This window comes from Pseudorasbora parva, chromosome 12, assembly GCF_024679245.1.
Source record: "Pseudorasbora parva isolate DD20220531a chromosome 12, ASM2467924v1, whole genome shotgun sequence".
NCBI lineage: Eukaryota > Metazoa > Chordata > Actinopteri > Cypriniformes > Gobionidae > Pseudorasbora > Pseudorasbora parva.
The window spans coordinates 2612105-2633343 of NC_090183.1; the positions used below are offsets into that span (position 1 = coordinate 2612105).

The window sequence follows — 21239 nt, forward strand, 5'->3', positions numbered from 1 at the left end:
TCGCATCAAATTCAAGGCACTGGTTCTCGCCTACAAAACAACCACTGGCTCTGCACCAATATACCTAAACTCACTTGCTCCCTCCAGAAGCTTGCGTTCTGCGAGTGAGCGACGCCTCGTGGTTCCATCCCAAAGAGGCATGAAATCGCTCTCACGGACATTTTCCTGGACCGTTCCCACCTGGTGGAATGACCTGCTGATCTCAATTCGTGCTGCTGAGTCTGTAGCCATTTTTTAAAAAACATCTTAAGACACATCTCTTCCAATTGCACCTGAACAATAAAGAATAGCACTTAACTATCCATTTAAATTTAGTTTGTTTGTCCAAAAAAAAAAAAACATGTTTTGTGTACTGTGCTTAATTAACTGAGACTTCTTACAGCTCTTACAGCTCGTTGGCCTTGTTTGTTTCGTTGCTTCTATTGCTCTCCCCTTTTTTGTAAGTCGCTTTGGATAAAAGCGTCTGCTAAATGATTAAATGTAAATGTCTAATTTAGAAAAGTAAGACTGATTAGGCCTAACTAATTGCTAATTAGCTAAATGCAACTCTCAGCGCTGGCTGAATTCAAAATCGCCCCCTAAACCCTCAATCACCCACTTTAGTCCACTAATATAGTTCACTTGAAGGAGTGAATGAAAACAAGTGAGTGAGTTCGGACAGCCGCTGTGTATAGCTTAAATTAGTTATTGCGGTACAATGTGGGATAGAGTGTGTGCACTCAATAATGTCCACTGTTTTTGAACACCACTGCAAATGGCTCCTCAAATAGTGCCCTATTTAAGGGTACAGGGGGCGATTTCGGATTCAGCCACAGTCTTAACTCAGTGACTGATGCACCTGGCCTCTGGTCATGACAGAAACAGGTAGATCAGAATCTGAAAAGGCTGGCTAACCGTGAGTTGGTCAGTTGTGAAGACATGCAGTCACTGACCCGTTTGGTGTTGCTCGCAGACTCCTGCTTTCATTGAAGCTGTTTGTGCTGTTGTACCTTGCATACTTTTTATTTAGAAATATTGTGTCGCGTGATTGACCTGTTTGGAAATATTGTTGTGTCCCTATATATCCATGGAATAATTTGACTGTTTTAGCAGATCAGAGGATGATACACTTTATATATTTTATTGTTCCTTCCATATATTTAAAGGGTTAGTTCACCCAAAAATTAAATTTCTTTCATGAATGACTCCCCCCTAATGTCGTTCCACACCCGTAAGACGTTCATCTTCACACACTGTTTAAGATATTTTAGATTTAGTCTGAGGCCTTTCTGTCCTATGAATGTAAGTGTATGCACACTATACTGTCCACGTCCAGAAAGGGAATAAAAACATCATCACAGTAGTCCATATGAGACATCAGTGGGTTAATTAGAGTCTCTTGAAGCATCAGAAATACATTTGGGTCCAAAAATAACAAAAACTACGACTTTATTCAGCATTGGCTTCTCTTCCGGGTTTGTGTTCAATCCTCAAATAAAGATTCAAACGGTTATGAATCAGCAGATTGATTCATGATTCATATCGCCAATGTCACGTGATTTCAGCAGTTTGACACGCGATCCGAATCATGAATCATGACCGTTTGATTCTTTATTTGAGAAAAAGGGAAGAGAAGACAATGCTGAATAAAGTCGTAGTTTTTGTTATTTTTGGACCCAAATGTATTTTGGATGCTTCAAGAGACTCTAATTAACCCACTGATGTCTCATATGGACTACTGTGATGATGTTTTTATTCCCTTTCTGGACATGGACAGTATAGTGTGCATACACTTACATTCATAGGACAGAAAGGCCTCAGACTAAATCTAAAATATCTTAAACAGTGTGTGAAGATGAACGTCTTACGGGTGTGGAACGACATTAGGGCGAGTCATTAATGAAAGAAATTTCATTTTTGGGTGAACTAACCCAAAGTTACCAGCTATTTTTTCCCATGCCAAAGCCAATAATTAACTAATAGATAAATATGTACAAATCGCATCTAACTTAATCAATAAACATATTTTCTGATTTTGACCATGTTTTGGCCCAAAGTACATAGTTGTGGCTAGTCAATTAAGCTCCACTGTAATATATTATATTATGTGTGTGTGATGGGTAGGTTTAGGAGTAGGAGTCGGCGTCGGGTTTGTGTGTGTGTGTGTGTGTGTGTGAGAGAGAGAGAGAGAGAAAGAGAGAGAGAGAGAGAGAGAGAGAGAGAGAGAGAGAGAGAGAGAGAGAGAGAGAGAGAGAGAGTGTGTGTGTGTGTACATGTTGAGTGTGTGTGAGTGGGGGGAGGTTATGAGGGCATTTGGGGGTGTTTTATGAATATTTGCATTTTTAGTTTGGGTGTTTTCTACCATTATACCATCTGCTCTCATAATCCTGTATAAATAAGTCTGTCTGGGGTCTCAGACCTGTCATATGTCTCTCTCTCTCTCTCTCTCTCTCTCTCTCTCTCTCTCTCTCTCTCTCTCTCTCTCTCTCTCTCTCTCTCTCTCTCTCTGTGTGTGTGTGTGTGTGTGTGTGTGATTTTTGTGTTCTGTGTTAATTTTCTGCTGTATGATGCAATATTAATCTTAAACAACATTTCTTTAAGTCTTATAATGTTATGGCCTCACACAGAATCCTTACAATGAAAAGGTTAAAGGTAACACTTTATAATGAAGTCTCATTTGTTAACATTAGTAAATGCATTAACTAACATGAACTTACAGTTACCAGTATAATTTTAAAACATGTTAATCTTTGTTAATGTTAGTCAGTATAAAATATAATTCTTCATTGTTTGTTCACACTGCATTAACTACTGCCAAATGACACAACTTTTAGTCAAATTAATATTGACTAATATTCATAAATGCTGTAGAGGTATTGTTCATCGTTAGCTCATGTAAATTATGTAGATAAATGTATTTTATTAACATAATTATTAGAAAAACCATGAAAAGCATAAAAGAAATGGTGATCAATCACAGGACCTTCCCCTTTTCCTTATACATTCATAAATATTTGGGCCTAAATCTTGATTAAAAGAAAATGCTGTCTTGACAAAACAAAACAAAACAAAACAAAACAAAACAAAACAAAACAAAACAAAACAAAACAAAACAAAACAAAACAAAACAAAACAAAACAAAACAAAAATAAGACAAAAAAGTAAAATAAAACAAAGTTAAATAAAATAAACCGAAAAATAAAATAACAAACTGTAAAATCTAAAACCTAAAATAAAATGATAGAATAAAATAATAAACTGTAAATATAAAACGGAAAATATAATAAAAAATGAAATAAAAATATTACATCTAAAGATTTGTATACACTAAAAATATAAAACAATCCAAGATATGAATTAACTAATTAGCATGTACACTAGTGTATGTGCAGTAAAATGTTATATAAAACAATTTATTTCCCCAAATCCAGTGTGTGTGTGTGTGCGTGTGTGCGTGTGTGTGTGTGTGTGTGTGTGTGTGTGTGTGTGTGAGTGAGTGTGTGTGTGTGTGTTTGCCTGATAAAAATGAAATGTAAATATATGTATTTGTGTTTGTGTTGAAGAGGTGCTGTATTGCCGTCCTTGGTGTCCATCTGCTCATATATAATCTTATGTCTTGAAGTGGCACGTGTGTGTGTGTGTGTGTAGATGTCTTTACCCTGGAGGGTTAACCAGGCGTCTGCCTGCTGACCTCTGACCCCGGCCCTTTGCTCAGACCTCAGGAGAACAGCAGGTACACAATCACGTGCTCAGAGCAGAACAGCAGGAGAATGAGAGCGGAGGGGGCGATGTAAAGCTGTTGCATTGTCAAAGACCTGCTAATGCACTAAATAGAGCAGCGACAAAGACACACACACTCACAGACACAAGCCCAGCTGTCAATCACACACACACACGCGCTGGCACGAGTCACATCAGCTGGGCGACTTCTGCCATTCGGACTAACGCATTTCTGTCTTTGTTGACATAACGCACGCTGCTTCATTTGCCGTTACAAATTATCATCACAAAGGCCTGCTGGGTCACAAATGTGATGCATTCATGGGCCGCACACTTATTACTCCGTCTGTCTGTCTGATCCAAGTCTTCTCTCTTTACCAACCAGCTGGTGAGTTTTGGTGGTCAGTTCTCCTCAATTGGTACATGATAATCTAATACTGACTGTTTTCAAGCACTAAATGACCCTTGAGTTTATATTCTGCACCTGTGGAAGGGCATCAACCAGAGGCTCGTCTCCGCAGGACAAATTAAACAAATTAAAGGGTTAGTTCACCCAAAAATTATTTTTTTTAATGTCGTTCCACACCCGTAAGACCTCCGTTCATCTTCACACACAGTTTAAGATATTTTATATTTAGTCCGAGAGCATATGTAAGTGTATGCACACTATACTGTCCATGTCCAGAAAGGGAATAAAAACATCATCACAGTAGTCCATATGAGACATCAGTGGGTTAATTAGAGTCTCTTGAAGCATCAGAAATACATTTGGGTCCAAAAATAACAAAAACTATGACTTTATTCAGCATTGTCTTCTCTTCCGGGTTTGTGTTTAATCCTCAAATAAAGATTCAAATGGTTATGAATCAGCAAATCGATTCATGATTCGGATCGCGTGTCAAACTGCTGAAATCACGTGACATTGGCGATCCGAATCATGAATCAATTCGCTGATTCATAACCGTTTGAATCTTTATTTGAACTTCTCTTTATTTCTTACTTCTCTTTTTCCTAAATATATTGCATTATGACAATAAACTGGGAGAAGACCTTTTTACCTTCTCCTCCGATCTGAGTCATATGTTTGTTTGAATCCAACAAGGAGGGCGGGGAGATCGCAGCACGGGAACGGGACACTTTGGCAAACTCTGTCACTAACCCTTTAAACAATTTAAACAACAAATTAAAGGGATAGTTCACCCAAAAATGAAAATTTGGCTCGTATACCCAGAGTATGTATATTGATGGAAGTGAAGCATGTGAAGACTGTTGGATATAGCCATCTATTCGAGGTAAAAAATGATATAAATACGGCTCGATTTCTCACGCAAACTGATTGTTTTGGGTCTTAAGATATCAGTTTGTCGTCACGAGCCACATGGCTCTTTGTAAATGTTGTCTTAGCATGTTTTTTTTGTAGCTCTCATTGAATTGTTACCCATTTACACCATTATATGACCTACACAGCAATGGTTGGAGGTAAAAATCTTCATTTGTGTTCTACTGAAGAAACAGACACACCTGTGTTGGATTCGGGTTCAGCAGATAAACGTCAAATCTTCATTTTTGGGTGAACTATCCCTTTAATTTGTTGTTGTTGGTCAGCAGCTGCGCCGCACGCGTGAGAGCAGGTGGAGACTGGGAAAGAATGAGCGGCATGTGTTCGTGTGGGAGGCAACAGGAGGAGGAGAGACAATCTCATCCTGTTTATGAGACACAACCAAAGGGATGGACAGAGTTTAGCCTGTGCCACAACAACACCGAGACCAGAGGAAGTCAAGTCAGACAATATTTTTAGGTCAATGTCTTATTGTCTTATATATTTTTTGTATATATATATATATATATTAGTACAATTATTTTAAAATAATTTTATAATTTTTCTTCTTAAAATACAACACATAATAAACACATTTAATAAAGCTTAAATAAAATAAAACAAACATATTAGATGGAAAACTTATATTTAAAAATAATAAACAAATATGAGAAATGTTACAAATCTTATAAAAAAATAACCTTTATGAAGTACTAAAATGACAATCTAAAAAATAAAGCTCAATATCAATATTTAAAGAAAATTAATAAAAAATAAAAAATAAAAAACTAATTCAAAATATCCATAGTACATATTGAATAAGTATATAATAAAAAGGATAAAACTAAATGAATGGAATATTTATTCTTTCACTTGTCAAGTGATCCTCATTATAATATAATAATAAAGCGTAATGTAATATATTTAATATCTTGATCCAGAAATTACCATGATGGTACATGACCATTAGAAACCAGAGGAACAAAGTATTATCATATGGTATTGGTTTGTATGAGTAGGACATTTGATATGGAAACGTGTTTTATGGACATGTCCCTTGCATGTTTTCTGTAGGCCTAAATAATACCCAAGTGATGCAATGTCAAAATGAATTATGGAATATGACACTGTAATCAGTAGGAAAGTAGCATAATATCCATCCCTGTATGGTATCATCACAGTGCTTCTGGTGATCGGGTTCATTGAGCCTCTGTAGCTCCACCTCCAGCGATGAACATGTCAGAGATACTATCAGTGTGTTCAGACCCCCATCACACACACTCACACACACACTGAGTCCGTGGATCTATCAGTGGAGGAGACTGGACTACAGAACACTAAACACACACACCGAGAAGAGTCTGTGAGACGTGAGAAGAGCTCAGGATGGTCGGGATCCCGGGCGCGTTTCAATGTAAGTGTGTTTTTCGGGACTGAGTGTTTGATTGTATTTTGTGCAGATATAACGTTTCAAAAGAAAGAAAAAACATCAACAGCGACAATAACGCGTATTTAGTGGTGCATATGCAATGGTATACAATAATTACAGTCACTATTGTATCGTTCACCCAAAACGTATTCTTACTTAATTCCTTCTGTAGCCTATTAGCCGACCCATTTGCAAGTCAGTCTGCGCATGCGTCACATTAACTAATTGCGTTCTCTGTGTCAAGTGCGTTCGCGTTCTTCTGGTGTGAACGCTATCGCTTAAATAAATCACAACACATTTTTACAAAATACATTCAAATGGATCATCCTAACAGGTCATGAAGCTTTCGGGATTTCTTAAACTAGTAGCTACAGGGGGTAGCCTGAATTATTCTTTAGTAGTATTATGCTCTTTTTTTATCCGTTTGCCAATATTTTTTCACAATGTTTATGATGATGTCAGAGAGTAGACTTGGGTAAAGTTGGTTTTACATTCGCACATTCTGCGTTTAATAACTGTGTTAATCTGCATTTAAACAAAGGCTAATTTCGGTGCGTTATCATTACCGACAGTTATTAGCACAAACTAATTCTCGACGTCTTTCAAACGCAAATAAACAACACGCTTACCTCTATGGAGGGTTTTGACGTCATCGTTACCTGACGAAACATTTAAATGACGTTTTGATGACGACAGCCTGCTAACGGTTCACTGTCCATCATGGTACTAAAGTCATCAGAGGACATGACAGCTTAACGGAGGTTGTAACGCAACAGTGTAGTGTACTTAAAGGGATAGTTCACCCTAAAATGCAAATTTTGTCATCATTTACTCTGTCTTTGTTCTGTTATACACAAAGAAAGTTATTTGGAAGAATGTCTGTTACTAGCTGATCTACGCTAACATTGACTAGAAAAACAGTCAATGGGAGACGAGATCTGATCGCTTAGAAACACACATTATATTTCTGTGCATTTACATAACTATACAATTCAACTTAAAATATCAGATTTCATTATTTTTAATATTCAAGCATATTTATTACACATAATTGAAATAATCTGTAAAATGTATTTTTTTTAAGAGACCAACCATAGGTCTGTATTCCAAAGCATTTAAGAATTACAATAATTTTAGCTTGGATAGTACATTTTCACATCTATGCACAAAAAGGGAGGTGACAGTTAAGTGTTTTTTAAGGTCAGCACACAACATCATTCAGAATATTAAACTAAAATGATCTCAGGAAACTACATGAATACCGTAGTATTTACATTCCCTATAACGGTACATCAGGCATGTCAATTAAAGAGGATTCAAAACACACCATAATGTTTCATAGGCAACAAAGCAATTAGTAATAGGAGACTATGTTGGGTTGATGGCATATAATTGCTTCACTGTGCAGTTGAAATAGAGCACAAGTTCCTGTCTAGTAGGCACACACACATACTGCACCTGCAGCCAGTGTTTTGTACTAGTCCTTCATCAGGCGAGGCACATGCAGACTCACATGGAGCACATGTGGCATGTTTGGTTATTAGTAGATGGTCTCAGATCCACAGTAACACAGATGGCATTGCTTAAGACGGGGATTTTCAAACTGGGGTCCAGGGACCCCCAGGGGTCCTCCAGAAGGTTCTAAGGGGACCCCAGAAAATTTCAACTTTTTCACTTCTAAATGTTTCTCTCTTTTCTTGCTATATACACACTTTCCAGAATTGTATGTGTTTGCTTTGTATCTAGTGAGTTGTTCTCACTATAGTCCCCATTATCGCGCTCACTGGGGTTGAAAGGCAGTATTCTTAACACTGAATACTGTAAGCTGCTTACATACAATTTTTGTGCAAGCTGAAAATTGTGAATTTTTGAAATGAAAACGTTCTTCTTAATGTTTATAAATCCAACATTAAGTATATTGATAATGTCACACATACTAAGAGTTTAAAAAAAAGTTTTAAAACCCTGGTTTAAGCATCCAAAACAGCGCTGTAGCGTGGCAAGACTACTTTCATTCTCTTCAATGCCAGAGTGTGTTGTATTTACTCTGGTATTTTCCCTAAAGGTTGAGCTCCTGTAACTCTGCTGTAACATTGGTGTGTCCCGAACTGTTGCTAACAGCCTTTTTGTCACTTTTATCTGCATTCGTTGTCTTGTAAATACCACAGAGTGCGCAGTTGTCTTTTAAAGTTTTATGGTTGATGTGTTGTGATCCGACCGCCGGTGGGAATGGTGCACACACTAACAGTTCTGTGAACCACATTACTTTACTGTACACCACATGTTCGTTATGATGAGAAGGATTTGGGCTGGTCCATCCAGGACTCAGTATGGTTGTGGTCATACAATTTTTTAATCATTAAATTCAGGTTAAACCACTGGAGTCACTTGGATTACGCACACGCACACACATTCAAGGTTAAAGCACTCTGTGATAGTGATAACACACACACACATTCAACCTTGTGTGTGAGTGTGTGCATGTGTGTGTGTTATCACTATAAAATAGTGCTTCAACCTTGAAGGTGTGTGTGTTATCAATATCACAGAGTGTGTGTGTTATCAATATCACATTGAATGTGTGGTAACCATCTGTTAATTACCCCAGGGTCATTTCTCACCGGAGTTGTCCTTTAAACCCGTGACTTCCCACTCGTGAACTCGTCACATAGCCCGCAAAACAACAATGGCAGCCCTAATGGATGTGGTTTATGGAAGTCATACATTAAAAACAAAATCGTTTATTAAAATAAGGTATAGCTCTATTGATATTTATCCGCAAATGTTATGCATTATGAGCAGCTTTTCTAGCATTAGCTAGTTTTCAGTCCATTGAGTGCAATAATAAATTAATACCAAATACATTTCAAAATATACAAATAACATAAATGCGGTTTAATGTAAATGGTGTATACCGTATAAAAGTGAAAACTGGCAAAGTCTGTAATTTCCGTCAATTTCGGGGAAAGAGTTAATAAATACTATGAAAGCATTCATCCTGAAATAACACTGACAAAAAAGGCAAAAAATCCTGAATAGGAAGGTGAATTGAGACACAACTACAGTCATAAATCACTGATCTTGTATAAGGTTTAATAAGGTCCGACATGCTTTGTTTACATCTAGCTACCACAATTCCTGGCGCTCAGGCAGTTTGGCGTGACTTTGTCTGCACTCTCAGAAAAAAAGGTATTGTTATCTTTTTACACCTAAATGGTACATATCAGTACTTTAAGGGTGCGTTCACACTTGTAGTTCGGTTAGTTTGGTTCGTTTGGTCCGGACCAAAAAACAAAAACAAAACATATAGTCCTGGTCCGCTTAACGTTCACACTGACATTTTTAACAGCGAACCTAAAGTTACCGAACCAAAGGCACAGGGAGACGCTCACAACCTGATTGGTCGGCTTATATGATGGAGGAGCTGCTTACCGAACATTCAGAACAATGCTGTGTGCGGATTAAACGCGCGGGCATTTTATGCGTGTGTACATATGGCATTATTTTTACCAGCTGAGAACTCATGAAGAGCTTATAAAATGTTCAAAACATTCAAAACAGCAGCATTTCCTCCGTTGTGCAGAAAAGAGACGGCCGTTCTGTCGTCTGTACCGACTAATGGGCAACACAGGTCCTTTCATGAGAAGAACCAGGTCTGCTTTTTGTGCGTTTCTTCTAGCATTTTCGAAACATGCTCGTCGGACCAAATATTGATGAGGCACTTCCTCGTTGCTCTATGTTTGCCCTCTAACTTAAACGTTACCCATTTTGGATACACCGATCTTTCCGCATCGTCAAATCAGCTGACTATGCGTCGCATCTTGTGACATTACGTCCGGTTTTAGGTTAGTTTGCATGTCTTTGGTCCGTGTTGCGTTCAATCGAACCGCACCAGAGTTAATTTGGAAACGGACCGAGACCCATCTCTTTAGCGCTCTCGGTCCGCTTGTTTGGTGCGCACCAGTGTTCAGATGGCAGCGTTCACATATGTTCAAATGAACCGCACTAAACGAGCAATCGCACCAGGGTTCGTTTTAATCGAACCAAACATGACAAGTGAGTGCGAATAAGTACCTTAAAGGTACATATCAGTACCTTTTCGTTTTTTTACCTTAGGGTACCGCCCCCCAGTGACAGAAATGTACCTTTTGTTCTGACAGTGTGGAGCGCTACAAAGTCATGAGTCTTGGTTTGAAGTAGTGATGTTCGGTTCTTGAATGAATCGTTCTTTTGAGCCGTTTCTCAGCAAGTAACTGGTCGAGCTGGTTGACTAATCGAACTGAATCGAACTTGAGTTCCGTGTTGATGACGCAAAAGTCAGAGTAGCACGCCCGACTGAAAAAGAACTGATTCAATAGGGGAACACAGGCCAGAATCATTCAAACTGGGATCTCTCACACTGTAGAATGGGACGATATAAAAAGGGCAAAAAACGTGTAAGATCAGATCTCTGGGCGGCCGCAGGAGGGACAGATTATATCCTAAACACGCTGCTGAAAGCTGATATTCTCAATAGAAACACTGAATATTCCTCTGAGATTATGGTCCCGGCTTGCCAAAGATTTATTTAATGATGACATACGAAAAAAACGTCAATGGCTATGGTTGGTCTGGACCAGAAACCGCAGAGGACTGAGAGAAAGCGTGCACCGGGCTGCAAAAGCAGGTGTGGGAAGGGGACACCAAAATCAGCCAGAAGAAAGACATAAAGGTAAAACAATGAAATCACTCTTTTTTATTTTTTTATTTTACAGTGGGCTAAGTAGTTATTTATTGAAATATTTAGTTTTATTTGTTAACAAAAGTAGCTACTAAAGGGATTGTTCCCCCAAAATGCAAATTCTGTCATCAAACCTGCGTCTGTGTTCTGTTGAAGACAAAGAAAGGTATTTTGAATGTTAATCAATGGGGGATAAAAGTAAAGTAATAAAGGAAAGAAAAATAATCTCGGTATCTCAATTATACGTTTGACAAAGTGGCCAACTTTACCTGCATTCACCCTATATAAAATAATATTATAGTTATGATATATTTATATTTATATTATTATGATTAATAGATTCAATAATCAATAAATTGTTATTAGTTAAATCTGTCATCATGTATTAATTCCCTAATAACATATAGTATAGATTAATGTGTTAGCAAAAGTGTTAGCCAAAAAATCATGCAATATAATGAATGGCTTATCCAGACCTGAGTTTAGTATTATGTGAAGGCCTATGTTTGATATTTTTACACTTTCATATATGGTTCATGTAAATGTATTTACCAACACAATACACACATTTTTTTTTTTTTTTACAATCATGGACATTTATTTATATGATGAAGATATAGCCTAATTACTTAAAATATTAGAATACAGCTTAAATGGTGTAACAGTTATACACTGTAGGCTACATATAGAAAGGGTAAAGGTTAAAGAAAATTCTGTCATTTTCCATTTATTAAAATCAGACCCCCATCTCTCACACACACACAAACACACACACACCGGCTAGAGTCTGTGAGACGTGAGAAGAGCTCAGGATGGTCGGGCGCGTTTCAATGTAAGTGTGTTTTCGGGATTGTGAGTGTTTGATTGTATTTTGTGCAGATATTAATAGAAAAAAAACATCAACACAACAGCGACAATAACACATATTTAGTGGTGCATATACCATGGTATACAATAATTACAGTGAGTCACTATTGTATCGTTTCCTCAAAACGCATTCCCGCTACTGTATTATTATTTGCAAGTCAGTCTGCGCATGCGTCATACGAACAGCGCCTCCGGTCACGAGCGTTCGAAACTCCCGCGTTCTTCAGCGTTCCGTTTGTTTGGTTTGAACCTGAACGCTAAAATAAATGAAACATCACAACAAATACATAATCGTCCTTTACAACAGTTCATGAAGCTTTCGGGTTTTTTTTAAAAACCATGGTATTAGTACAGGGGTGCTTTAAAGCTTTATTAAATTGTGCTCTTTTAACCCATTTACCAATATTTTGCACAATGGTTATGATGATGTCAGAGTAGTACCATATGTTAGGCCATATTCATCTTTTAGAGTAAATGGTCAAATTATCTCATGCTTTTCTTTTTTATATATCACTAAAATTCATGTGCAACTTATAAAGTAGGTTACTTCAAAAAATACCATAGCATTGCTATAGATTACTATGGTATGCTTATGAAAAACTATGGTACTTTTCTGTAAGAGTACAGATCAAACTAAGTACCATGGGACTACTATAGTATTATTGATACCATATGAAGCACCTTGATATCATCAATGTATTTTTTTGTCGGGTCTTGTTACCTACTCCCATGATTGACACAAAAATGATGGTCATATCATGGTATTCATGTAAAAAATTACCAGTAGTTCCCATACTACAGTATCAAAGTACCATGGTATATTTTAATGCTAATACAAGGGCTTCTGTTTGTTAAGGACAAGCTGTCTGTATCGCATGGTAAGCCAGCTCTAATCTGTTTTGAGGGTCTGAGACGGACCCTCTCTTGTGTCTCACTGAAGGATTTGCCGTTAATCCCTTCAGCGAAGTTTCACACCATCTGGACTTCAGTGCAGCTCAGTGCTGATCTACAGGAGGGGTGTGTGTGTGTGTGTGTGTGTGTGTGTTTACAATGAAATGTCATGGTGCCACTGTCAGGGTCACTCGTGCTCGAGATAAACGCAGGCCTTTGTTTTACCCCTGGGGTTTGTTTCTTTGGCCTAAATAAATAATGCATCTAATAGCTGATGATGTTGAAGATCATGTGATGATCATTTTGACCACTTGAGGGCGTGATGGGCTTTAGATGGATGAGTGTTGGCGATTGACTTTGAGAGTGAATATCACATTGCCTGTGTCCATTACAAAAAACATGTACCATTGTATTTTGAAAGTACCATGCCAATATATCAGAGTACCATAGCATTACCCTTTAGTACTATTCATATACTATTATAGTATTTATTAATTGTTTCAGATGGTAAAACCTTTGAAATATATCATTGTACTGAAACCCATGTAACACGGTATTCCAATCCCAAAATATAATTGTAAATGTCTAGAAAATGTGCTAATACTCTGGTACATGTCAAAAAAACAAACTTTTTGTAAGTGCAATGGACCATTTCATATATATATAATATCTGAAATGGTCCATTGCACTTACAAAGTTTGGTTTATTTGACATGTACCAGAGTATTAGCAAATTTCAGTATATACGGTTTTGTCCAGCATCCTGGGAACTTAAATGTGTACATCCCTCTTCAATGAGCCTCTCGTGAGTTTTTGGTGCGGATCCATTTGGAAACGTGAAGCTTTAGAACTTTGGTGTAATTTTCCCCTTCAGCTTTGGCTGGAGCTCTTTAAAAACGGGAAGTGTGTGTGTGTGTGTGTGTGTGTGTGTGTGTGTGTGTGTGTGTGTGTGTGTGTGTGTGTGTGTGTGTGTGTGTGTGTGTGTGTGTGTGTGTGTGTGTTGGGGTGGTTAGATTCCGATCCTCTGACTTGAAGAAAGGAAACACAGGACAAAAGGGCCCTTCAGGTTTGAATTAGCAGTTTAATTGCTCTTGGCTCTTGCTGTCGGGGTCTCCAGCGCTGGCAACATGGCGCTCCGGATCGGTCGCGTGGGAGAGTTTGTGCACGTCAGAAAGAGAGAGTAAGAAGAGTGGGGAATGAAGCATGGGTCTCCACTTTGTTTTTAGCAGCTGTTAGTGTTTAAACGAGGCAATTTTGGCCCGCTTTGGCTTCATGGTCCTCCTCTTAAAGCTGCTGAGAGCTGCGTCCTATTAGCAATTTACCAAACCCTTTGAGTCCCAGCCATAATGAAATGGACGCTCAATGCACCCAATTGCAAAGGGCTAGTATATCAGACCTAACATGCACTTTTGCATCTGTATGTGGTTGCGAAGTGCTGAAGATGTCAGACGTCCTCTGATAAAGTTAAATATGATTCTTAGTGTGTGTATGTGGATGTCATTGACCCCGTTGTTGTGTTTAGCTGCTCAGCAGGCAGTTTTTGCGGGAGTGTGTACGCGCTTGTGTGTGTTGGATGGATTATCTCGAAAGGGAAACACAACGCAGTAATTGACATCAGCTCCACCAGATGTTTCTCGTCGCCCACCGCTGCGCGGACAGGCTGTGGAAGATTGAATCCAGATGTCGAGGCTCCACAGCGAATAGTTTTCTCACCACCAACGAGGGACTGTTGCCCAGAATGTCAGTTTTTGCTGGAGACACGGATTATTACAGGACCGGACCGCCTGGAGTTGGGCCACTGACCCCGTTTAGAAAAGTCCATTTCAGATTCCCTTATACGCTGTTGATTGCGGCCATCACGAATATTAACCTCACGTGTTGACAACCGTCTTTGTTGCAGTACGCTTCATTTAGCCTAAAAATGAAAAGTCTCATTGCTTGGTCATTATTTACTTGCTCTGAAGTCCAGCTGCACAAAATCTTGCCCTCTTGCTCTTGAATGACACGTGAGAGCCCATAGATTTCGTCTTCATCTTCAGATCCAAACCCGTAAGACTTCATCTTCATCTTTAGATCCAAACCCGTAAGACTTCATCTTCATCTTCAGATCCAAACCCGTAAGACTTCATCTTCATCTTCATCTTTAGATCCAGGCCCTAACGACTTCATCTTCATCTTCAGATCCAAACCCGTAAGACTTCATCTTCATACCCAAACCCGTAAGACTTCATCTTCATCTTCAGATCCAAACCCTAACGACTTCATCTTCATCTTTAGATCCAAACCCGTAAGACTTCATCTTCATCTTCATCTTTAGATCCAAGCCCGTAAGACTTCATCTTCATCTTCAGATCCAAACCCGTAAGACTTCATCTTCAGATCCAAACCCGTACGACTTCATCTTCAGATCCAAACCTGTAAGACTTCATCTTCATCTTCAGATCCAAACCCTTAAGACTTCATCTTCATCTTCAGATCCAAACCCGTAAGACTTCATCTTCATCTTCAGATCCAAACCCGTAAGACTTCATCTTCATCTTTAGATCCAAACCCGTAAGACTTCATCTTCATCTTTAGATCCAAACCCGTAAGACTTCATCTTCATCTTCATCTTCAGATCCAAACCCGTAAGACTTCATCTTCAGATCCAAACCCGTACGACTTCATCTTCAGATCCAAACCTGTAAGACTTCATCTTCATCTTCAGATCCAAACCCTTAAGACTTCATCTTCATCTTCAGATCCAAACCCGTAAGACTTCATCTTCATCTTCAGATCCAAACCCGTAAGACTTCATCTTCATCTTCAGATCCAAACCCGTAAGACTTCATCTTCATCTTTAGATCCAAACCCGTAAGACTTCATCTTCATCTTCATCTTCAGATCCAAACCCGTAAGACTTCATCTTCAGATCCAAACCCGTAAGACTTCATCTTCAGATCCAAACCCGTAAGACTTCATCTTCATCTTCAGATCCAAACCCGTACGACTTCATCTTCATCTTCAGATCCAAACCCGTAAGACTTCATCTTCATCTTTAGATCCAAACCCGTAAGACTTCATCTTCATCTTCATCTTCAGATCCAAACCCGTAAGACTTCATCTTCATCTTCAGATCCAAACCCGTACGACTTCATCTTCATCTTCAGATCCAAACCCGTAAGACTTCATCTTCATCTTTAGATCCAAACCCGTACAACTTCATCTTCAGATCCAAACCCGTACGACTTCATCTTCATCTTCAGATCCAAACCCTAACGACTTCATCTTCATCTTTAGATCGAAACCCGTAAGACTTCATCTTCATCTTCATCTTTAGATCCAAACCCGTAAGACTTCATCTTCATCTTTAGATCGAAACCCGTAAGACTTCATCTTCATCTTCATCTTTAGATCCAAACCCGTACGACTTCATCTTCATCTTCAGATCCAAACCCGTACGACTTCATCTTCATCTTCAGATCCAAACCCGTACGACTTCATCTTCATCTTCAGATCCAAACCCGTAAGACTTCATCTTCATCTTTAGATCCAAACCCGTACAACTTCATCTTCAGATCCAAACCCGTACGACTTCATCTTCATCTTCAGATCCAAACCCGTAAGACTTCATCTTCATCTTCATCTTTAGATCGAAACCCGTAAGACTTCATCTTCATCTTCATCTTTAGATCCAAACCCGTAAGACTTCATCTTCATCTTTAGATCCAAACCCGTAAGATTTCATCTTCATCTTCATCTTTAGATCCAAACCCGTAAGACTATCATAGCTATCAAAATCCAGTGTTCGGCACTTTGCGGACGTGAGTTTTTGTTGTAGATGTCTGTCTTTAAAAAAAAAAAAAAAAATTGTTGTGTATTGTGCTAATTAATTGAGATTTCTTACAGCTCTTACAGGTTTTTGGCCTTGTCTGTTCCGTTGCTTCTATTACTCTCCCCTTTTTTGTAAGTCGCTTTGGATAAAAGCGTCTGCTAAATGATTAAATGTAAATGTAAATGTAAGACTTCATCTTCATCTTTAGATCCAAACCCTAACGACTTCATCTTCTTCATCTTTAGATCCAAACCCGTAAGACTTCATCTTCATCTTCAGATCCAAACCCGTACGACTTCATCTTCATCTTCAGATCCAAACCCGTACGACTTCATCTTCATCTTCATCTTCAGATCCAAACCCGTAAGACTTCATCTTCATCTTCAGATCCAAACCCGTACGACTTCATCTTCATCTTCAGATCCAAACCCGTAAGACTTCATCTTCATCTTCAGATCCAAACCCGTAAGACTTCATCTTCAGATCCAAACCCGTAAGACTTCATCTTCAGATCCAAACCCGTAAGACTTCATCTTCAGATCCAAACCCGTAAGACTTCATCTTTAAATCCAAAACCATCTTCATCTTCAGATAATCTCCTTTGTCTCCATTGACAGTTACGCAACTGACTTTTTGACACTTCAAAAAGTTCATAAAGAGATCGTAAAACTAATCCATATGAATTCAGTGCAGCACGTTTGAGCTCCTCAAGAACCAATGAGGTACATTCTCGTGTTAAGGCTACAACATACTCCGCTAGAACAGAGAAAAAAGTTCTCGCTCCCAGGTTTGAGAGTTCTCGCAGCTTGTTCTCGACACATCGCCTGAGCAGAACTTTTTTCTTGCGGGTGTCCGAGAACTATTGTGTGATTGGTCATACATTTAAAGTAGGCGTGGTTAATGCGGAGAAAGGCAGATGATCAGCACCTGCTTTTCTCGTGAAGTAGGCACTGGCCAGAACGAACTTTGCTCTTGTTCTTGCCACCTCGAGAAAACGAACAAATGTCTTTGTTCTTGCAGAGGACGTTCCAAACTTTACGCAGCACGTTTGAGCTTCTCATGAACCAATGAGGTTCATTCTGGTGGCGCTCAGGTTTTGGCCTACAAAAATACGTCACCCCTGCAGTACTTTATAGTGTTGGACTTCCCTGACATTAAACCATGATGCATTTTGAAGCACCGTGTTTGAATGTGCTCAAGCAAAATGAGCTTTGAGACCTTGGGTATGCAAGATTTGTTCAGATTATTCACATGAAACTATCAGTAAGCGATTTTTCCAATTCAATTGTCACCAATTGCTTGTTTTATGTTTGTTAAATGAAACACATCTTCTTTTGTGTTCCATAAAAGAAACCGATGGTGTGTAAATTACAACAAAACAAATGTTTTTCGGTGTAAGAGTTTTTCTGCAGTTTCGACAACAGATTCCTCGGGCTGCGCTGCGTTTTGTTGTCTTGTGAATTGTTCTGCAATCGTCTGCAGGGTCTGATGGTTATCAGCTGATCCGCCTGTTGTGAAAACAAAGCACTCGAAGTTTGGAGGGTTTGGAGTCTTTCTCCTCCTGCACGTGAGTGGTGGGATTATTTCAGGACGGCTGATCGTGCTCTGAACTTTCTGCTTCTTTCTGCATTGGTGGGAGTTTAAAGAGGGACAAAGACGGCAGTCATTGAGGAGTCTATCAGAGGGAGGAGCGTTTAAGAGCTTGTGAAAGGGGCTTATCATGCCATTAAAGCTTTTTAAGACCCCCACCATCCACACACACACACACACACACACACACACACACACACACACACACACAAACCACTTGAGAATGACCCCTCCACCCACATTTCTGTGGAGTTTAGGAATATTTTCTGGAACTTTCTGTAATCTCAGGGTCAGATTCAAGAAGCTTTTCATTGCAAATCCATTAGAGACGTCGATGCACGGTTGAATCCAGGTACTATTCCACCTCAAAAAGAAATTATGTTTTGCATAAAGAAAATCTATTTTAAATACCATTAGGATTTCATTGTAACCCATTTTAATGGCAATACAAATCTCTTGCCCTAATTTAATAACCACACTGCAAAAAAACAAAACAAATCTCATTCTCATTATGGTAATGTTGTAATTAATTCAATTTAATAAAATAGATAATACCATTATGTATACTTATACAAGTGTACAATTGAAATACTTTTTTTTTTTTGCATCACAGTAGTGTTTTTTTTTAGCATTTTGATTCCATTTATGCACAAAAAAAAGAAAATCTTAAACTTTTGCTGTAAAATACAAATATTTTTACAGTATATCTTGAAATATTGACAAGTGAGATTTCCACATACATCCAGTTTAAAAAAGAAAATAAATCCAGCGGTTTACATTACATTACACTATACATGTTTTCCTTTCTGCCTGTCTCTTTGTCTCTCTCTCTCTCTCTCTCTCTCTCTCTCTCTCTCTCTCTCTCTCTCTCTCTCTCTCTCTCTCTCTCTCTCTCTCTCTCGGGCTGATGGGAAATCCAGCTGTTTTGTGGCCGATTGACTTAAAAAAAAGAAAAAAAGAGGGGGGGATAAAAATTGCAGTCCAGACTGTGAGAACTGACCAGAGCGTTGACATTGAGACCTGATGTGAGTGTGTGTGTGTGTGTGTGTGTGTGTGTATTCCCAACTGTTTCCCATGCTTCAGGCCATACGGCTGCATTAAACAGGATGTCTGTGTCATATTTCAATGATCCGTTATATTTCTCCTGTAGAATTGCCAGTAGAGCTTCTGAATGAACGGGAGAGTGAATGAGACGCTTTATTTTTCTCTGTTTTTGCGAGTGCTGTAATGATATCTCTCCCATGAATACAAGTGTGATTTCCAGCATGTGAGGCCAGTGTTTATGTCTCATGTGAGTGAGTGAATCAGTGAGTCGGTTCATTTCAGTGAGCTAGTTCATGAAATACTGAACAATTCATTTGTGAAGACGATTGATTCTGTCTGTTCAAAACCTAGTGAGCTGCAGCGTTGTCTACCACCTTAAATTAAACCAGCTTAACAGATAGTCAGTGTAAATTATGTTAGGTCATTAGGTTTTGAAATGATAATGATGTTAACGTAACTGATGAACTGATTCATTAAAGCAAACAGTTTGAATGAAACAACCGATTCACCAAAAGGATTCAGGCATTCCAGCACTAGTAAACATGCCAAAGGTATTGTGGGAAGCGGTGGTCTTGACAAGCCAGAACAGATCCTGCAATCCAACCTTAGGGAAGACACACACACACACACACACACACACACACACACACACACACACACACACACACACACACACACACACACACACACACACACACACCCGAGATCCCCTTTCCCTTCTTATCTGCACAACTATAATTAAGTCCTTGGTTTACATTGTAAAAAGCCCCATGGGTGCTCTCTTTCTGTCTCTCTCCGTCTCGCTTTCTGTCTCTTTCTCTCCAGGTGTTCTCTATACATACTCCATCTGAACCACCTGCAAACACAGGTGTGTGTGTGTGGCTCTAAGTGTGTGTGTGTGCGTGTGTGTCTTTGTGCCAATAACACAGCTGCTCTCATGCCTTGAGGCCAAAAATGGACTGAGAATTCAGAATAAACACAGGTGTTGTGGAGGAGAACAAGAGATACAGACTTTTATCCTGTTGTAAGCTGTTTTTCTACCGTTCATACTATTTATGATACGTGCAATATAAATATATATGTGTGTGTGTGTGTGTGTGTGTGTGTGTGTGTGTGTGTGTGTGTGTGTGTGTGTGTGTGTGTGTGTGTGTGTGTGTGCTTGTTTTTGTGACATATCAGGACAAAAATAATAACATGTGTATGACATTAGTATTACAGAAAATGGTGACATATCAGGACATTACCCCATGTCCCCACTTTTCAAAATGCTTATAAATCATACAGGATGAGTTTTTTTGAAAAAGTAAAAATGCTGAATGTTTCCTGTGATGGGTAGGTTTAGGGGCAGTGTAAGGGGATAGAAAATACGGTTTGTACAGTATAAAAACCATTACGCCTATGGAATGTCCCCACAATTCACAAAAACAAACGTGTGTGTGTGTGTGTGTGCAAATTCAATAAATGTGCATGTAGGTATATAAATAGAAATAAATTGTGAGAATGCATTATGACTATTTACTGGCTTTGCATGAATATGTAATCATGTAAAAAAGTCTGTAATTTGTAATATAATCTAATTTTACCTACTACATTTTTGGAAACTGATAATGTAATCCAGATTACATGTAATCAGTATGTCATTTCAAGCATATTTGACGTGCTAAATACAGTTTCACATACTATTTTTATGCATTTCTGACAGCATTTAGCAGCTATTCCAGCCTGAACACAGTCTCTTTCATCGACTCTCTCTCTCATCTTGTGTTTTAGATTTCGTTCCCACACATAAAGGCCCAACACACAGCTCTTTGTGTCTCCCCATTCCCGGCGTGTTATCTCTTCCATGCTTTCATCCCACTCGGATGAGA

The 21239-nt window shown here is 38.8% G+C and overlaps 1 protein-coding gene across 2 annotated transcripts in view; it reads left to right on the plus strand.

Annotated features, from left to right (window-relative positions):
- The first annotated feature begins 6273 nt into the window (after window positions 1-6273).
- cbfa2t2 (CBFA2/RUNX1 partner transcriptional co-repressor 2) overlaps window positions 6274-21239 on the plus strand; it is a 67315-nt gene continuing 52349 nt past the window's right edge. For both annotated transcript variants that reach the window (XM_067458755.1, XM_067458756.1), the window contains exon 1: window positions 6274-6431. In XM_067458755.1, the coding sequence (XP_067314856.1) occupies window positions 6404-6431 (28 nt within the window). In that variant the 5' untranslated portion in view covers window positions 6274-6403. The remainder of the gene's footprint in view (window positions 6432-21239) is intronic.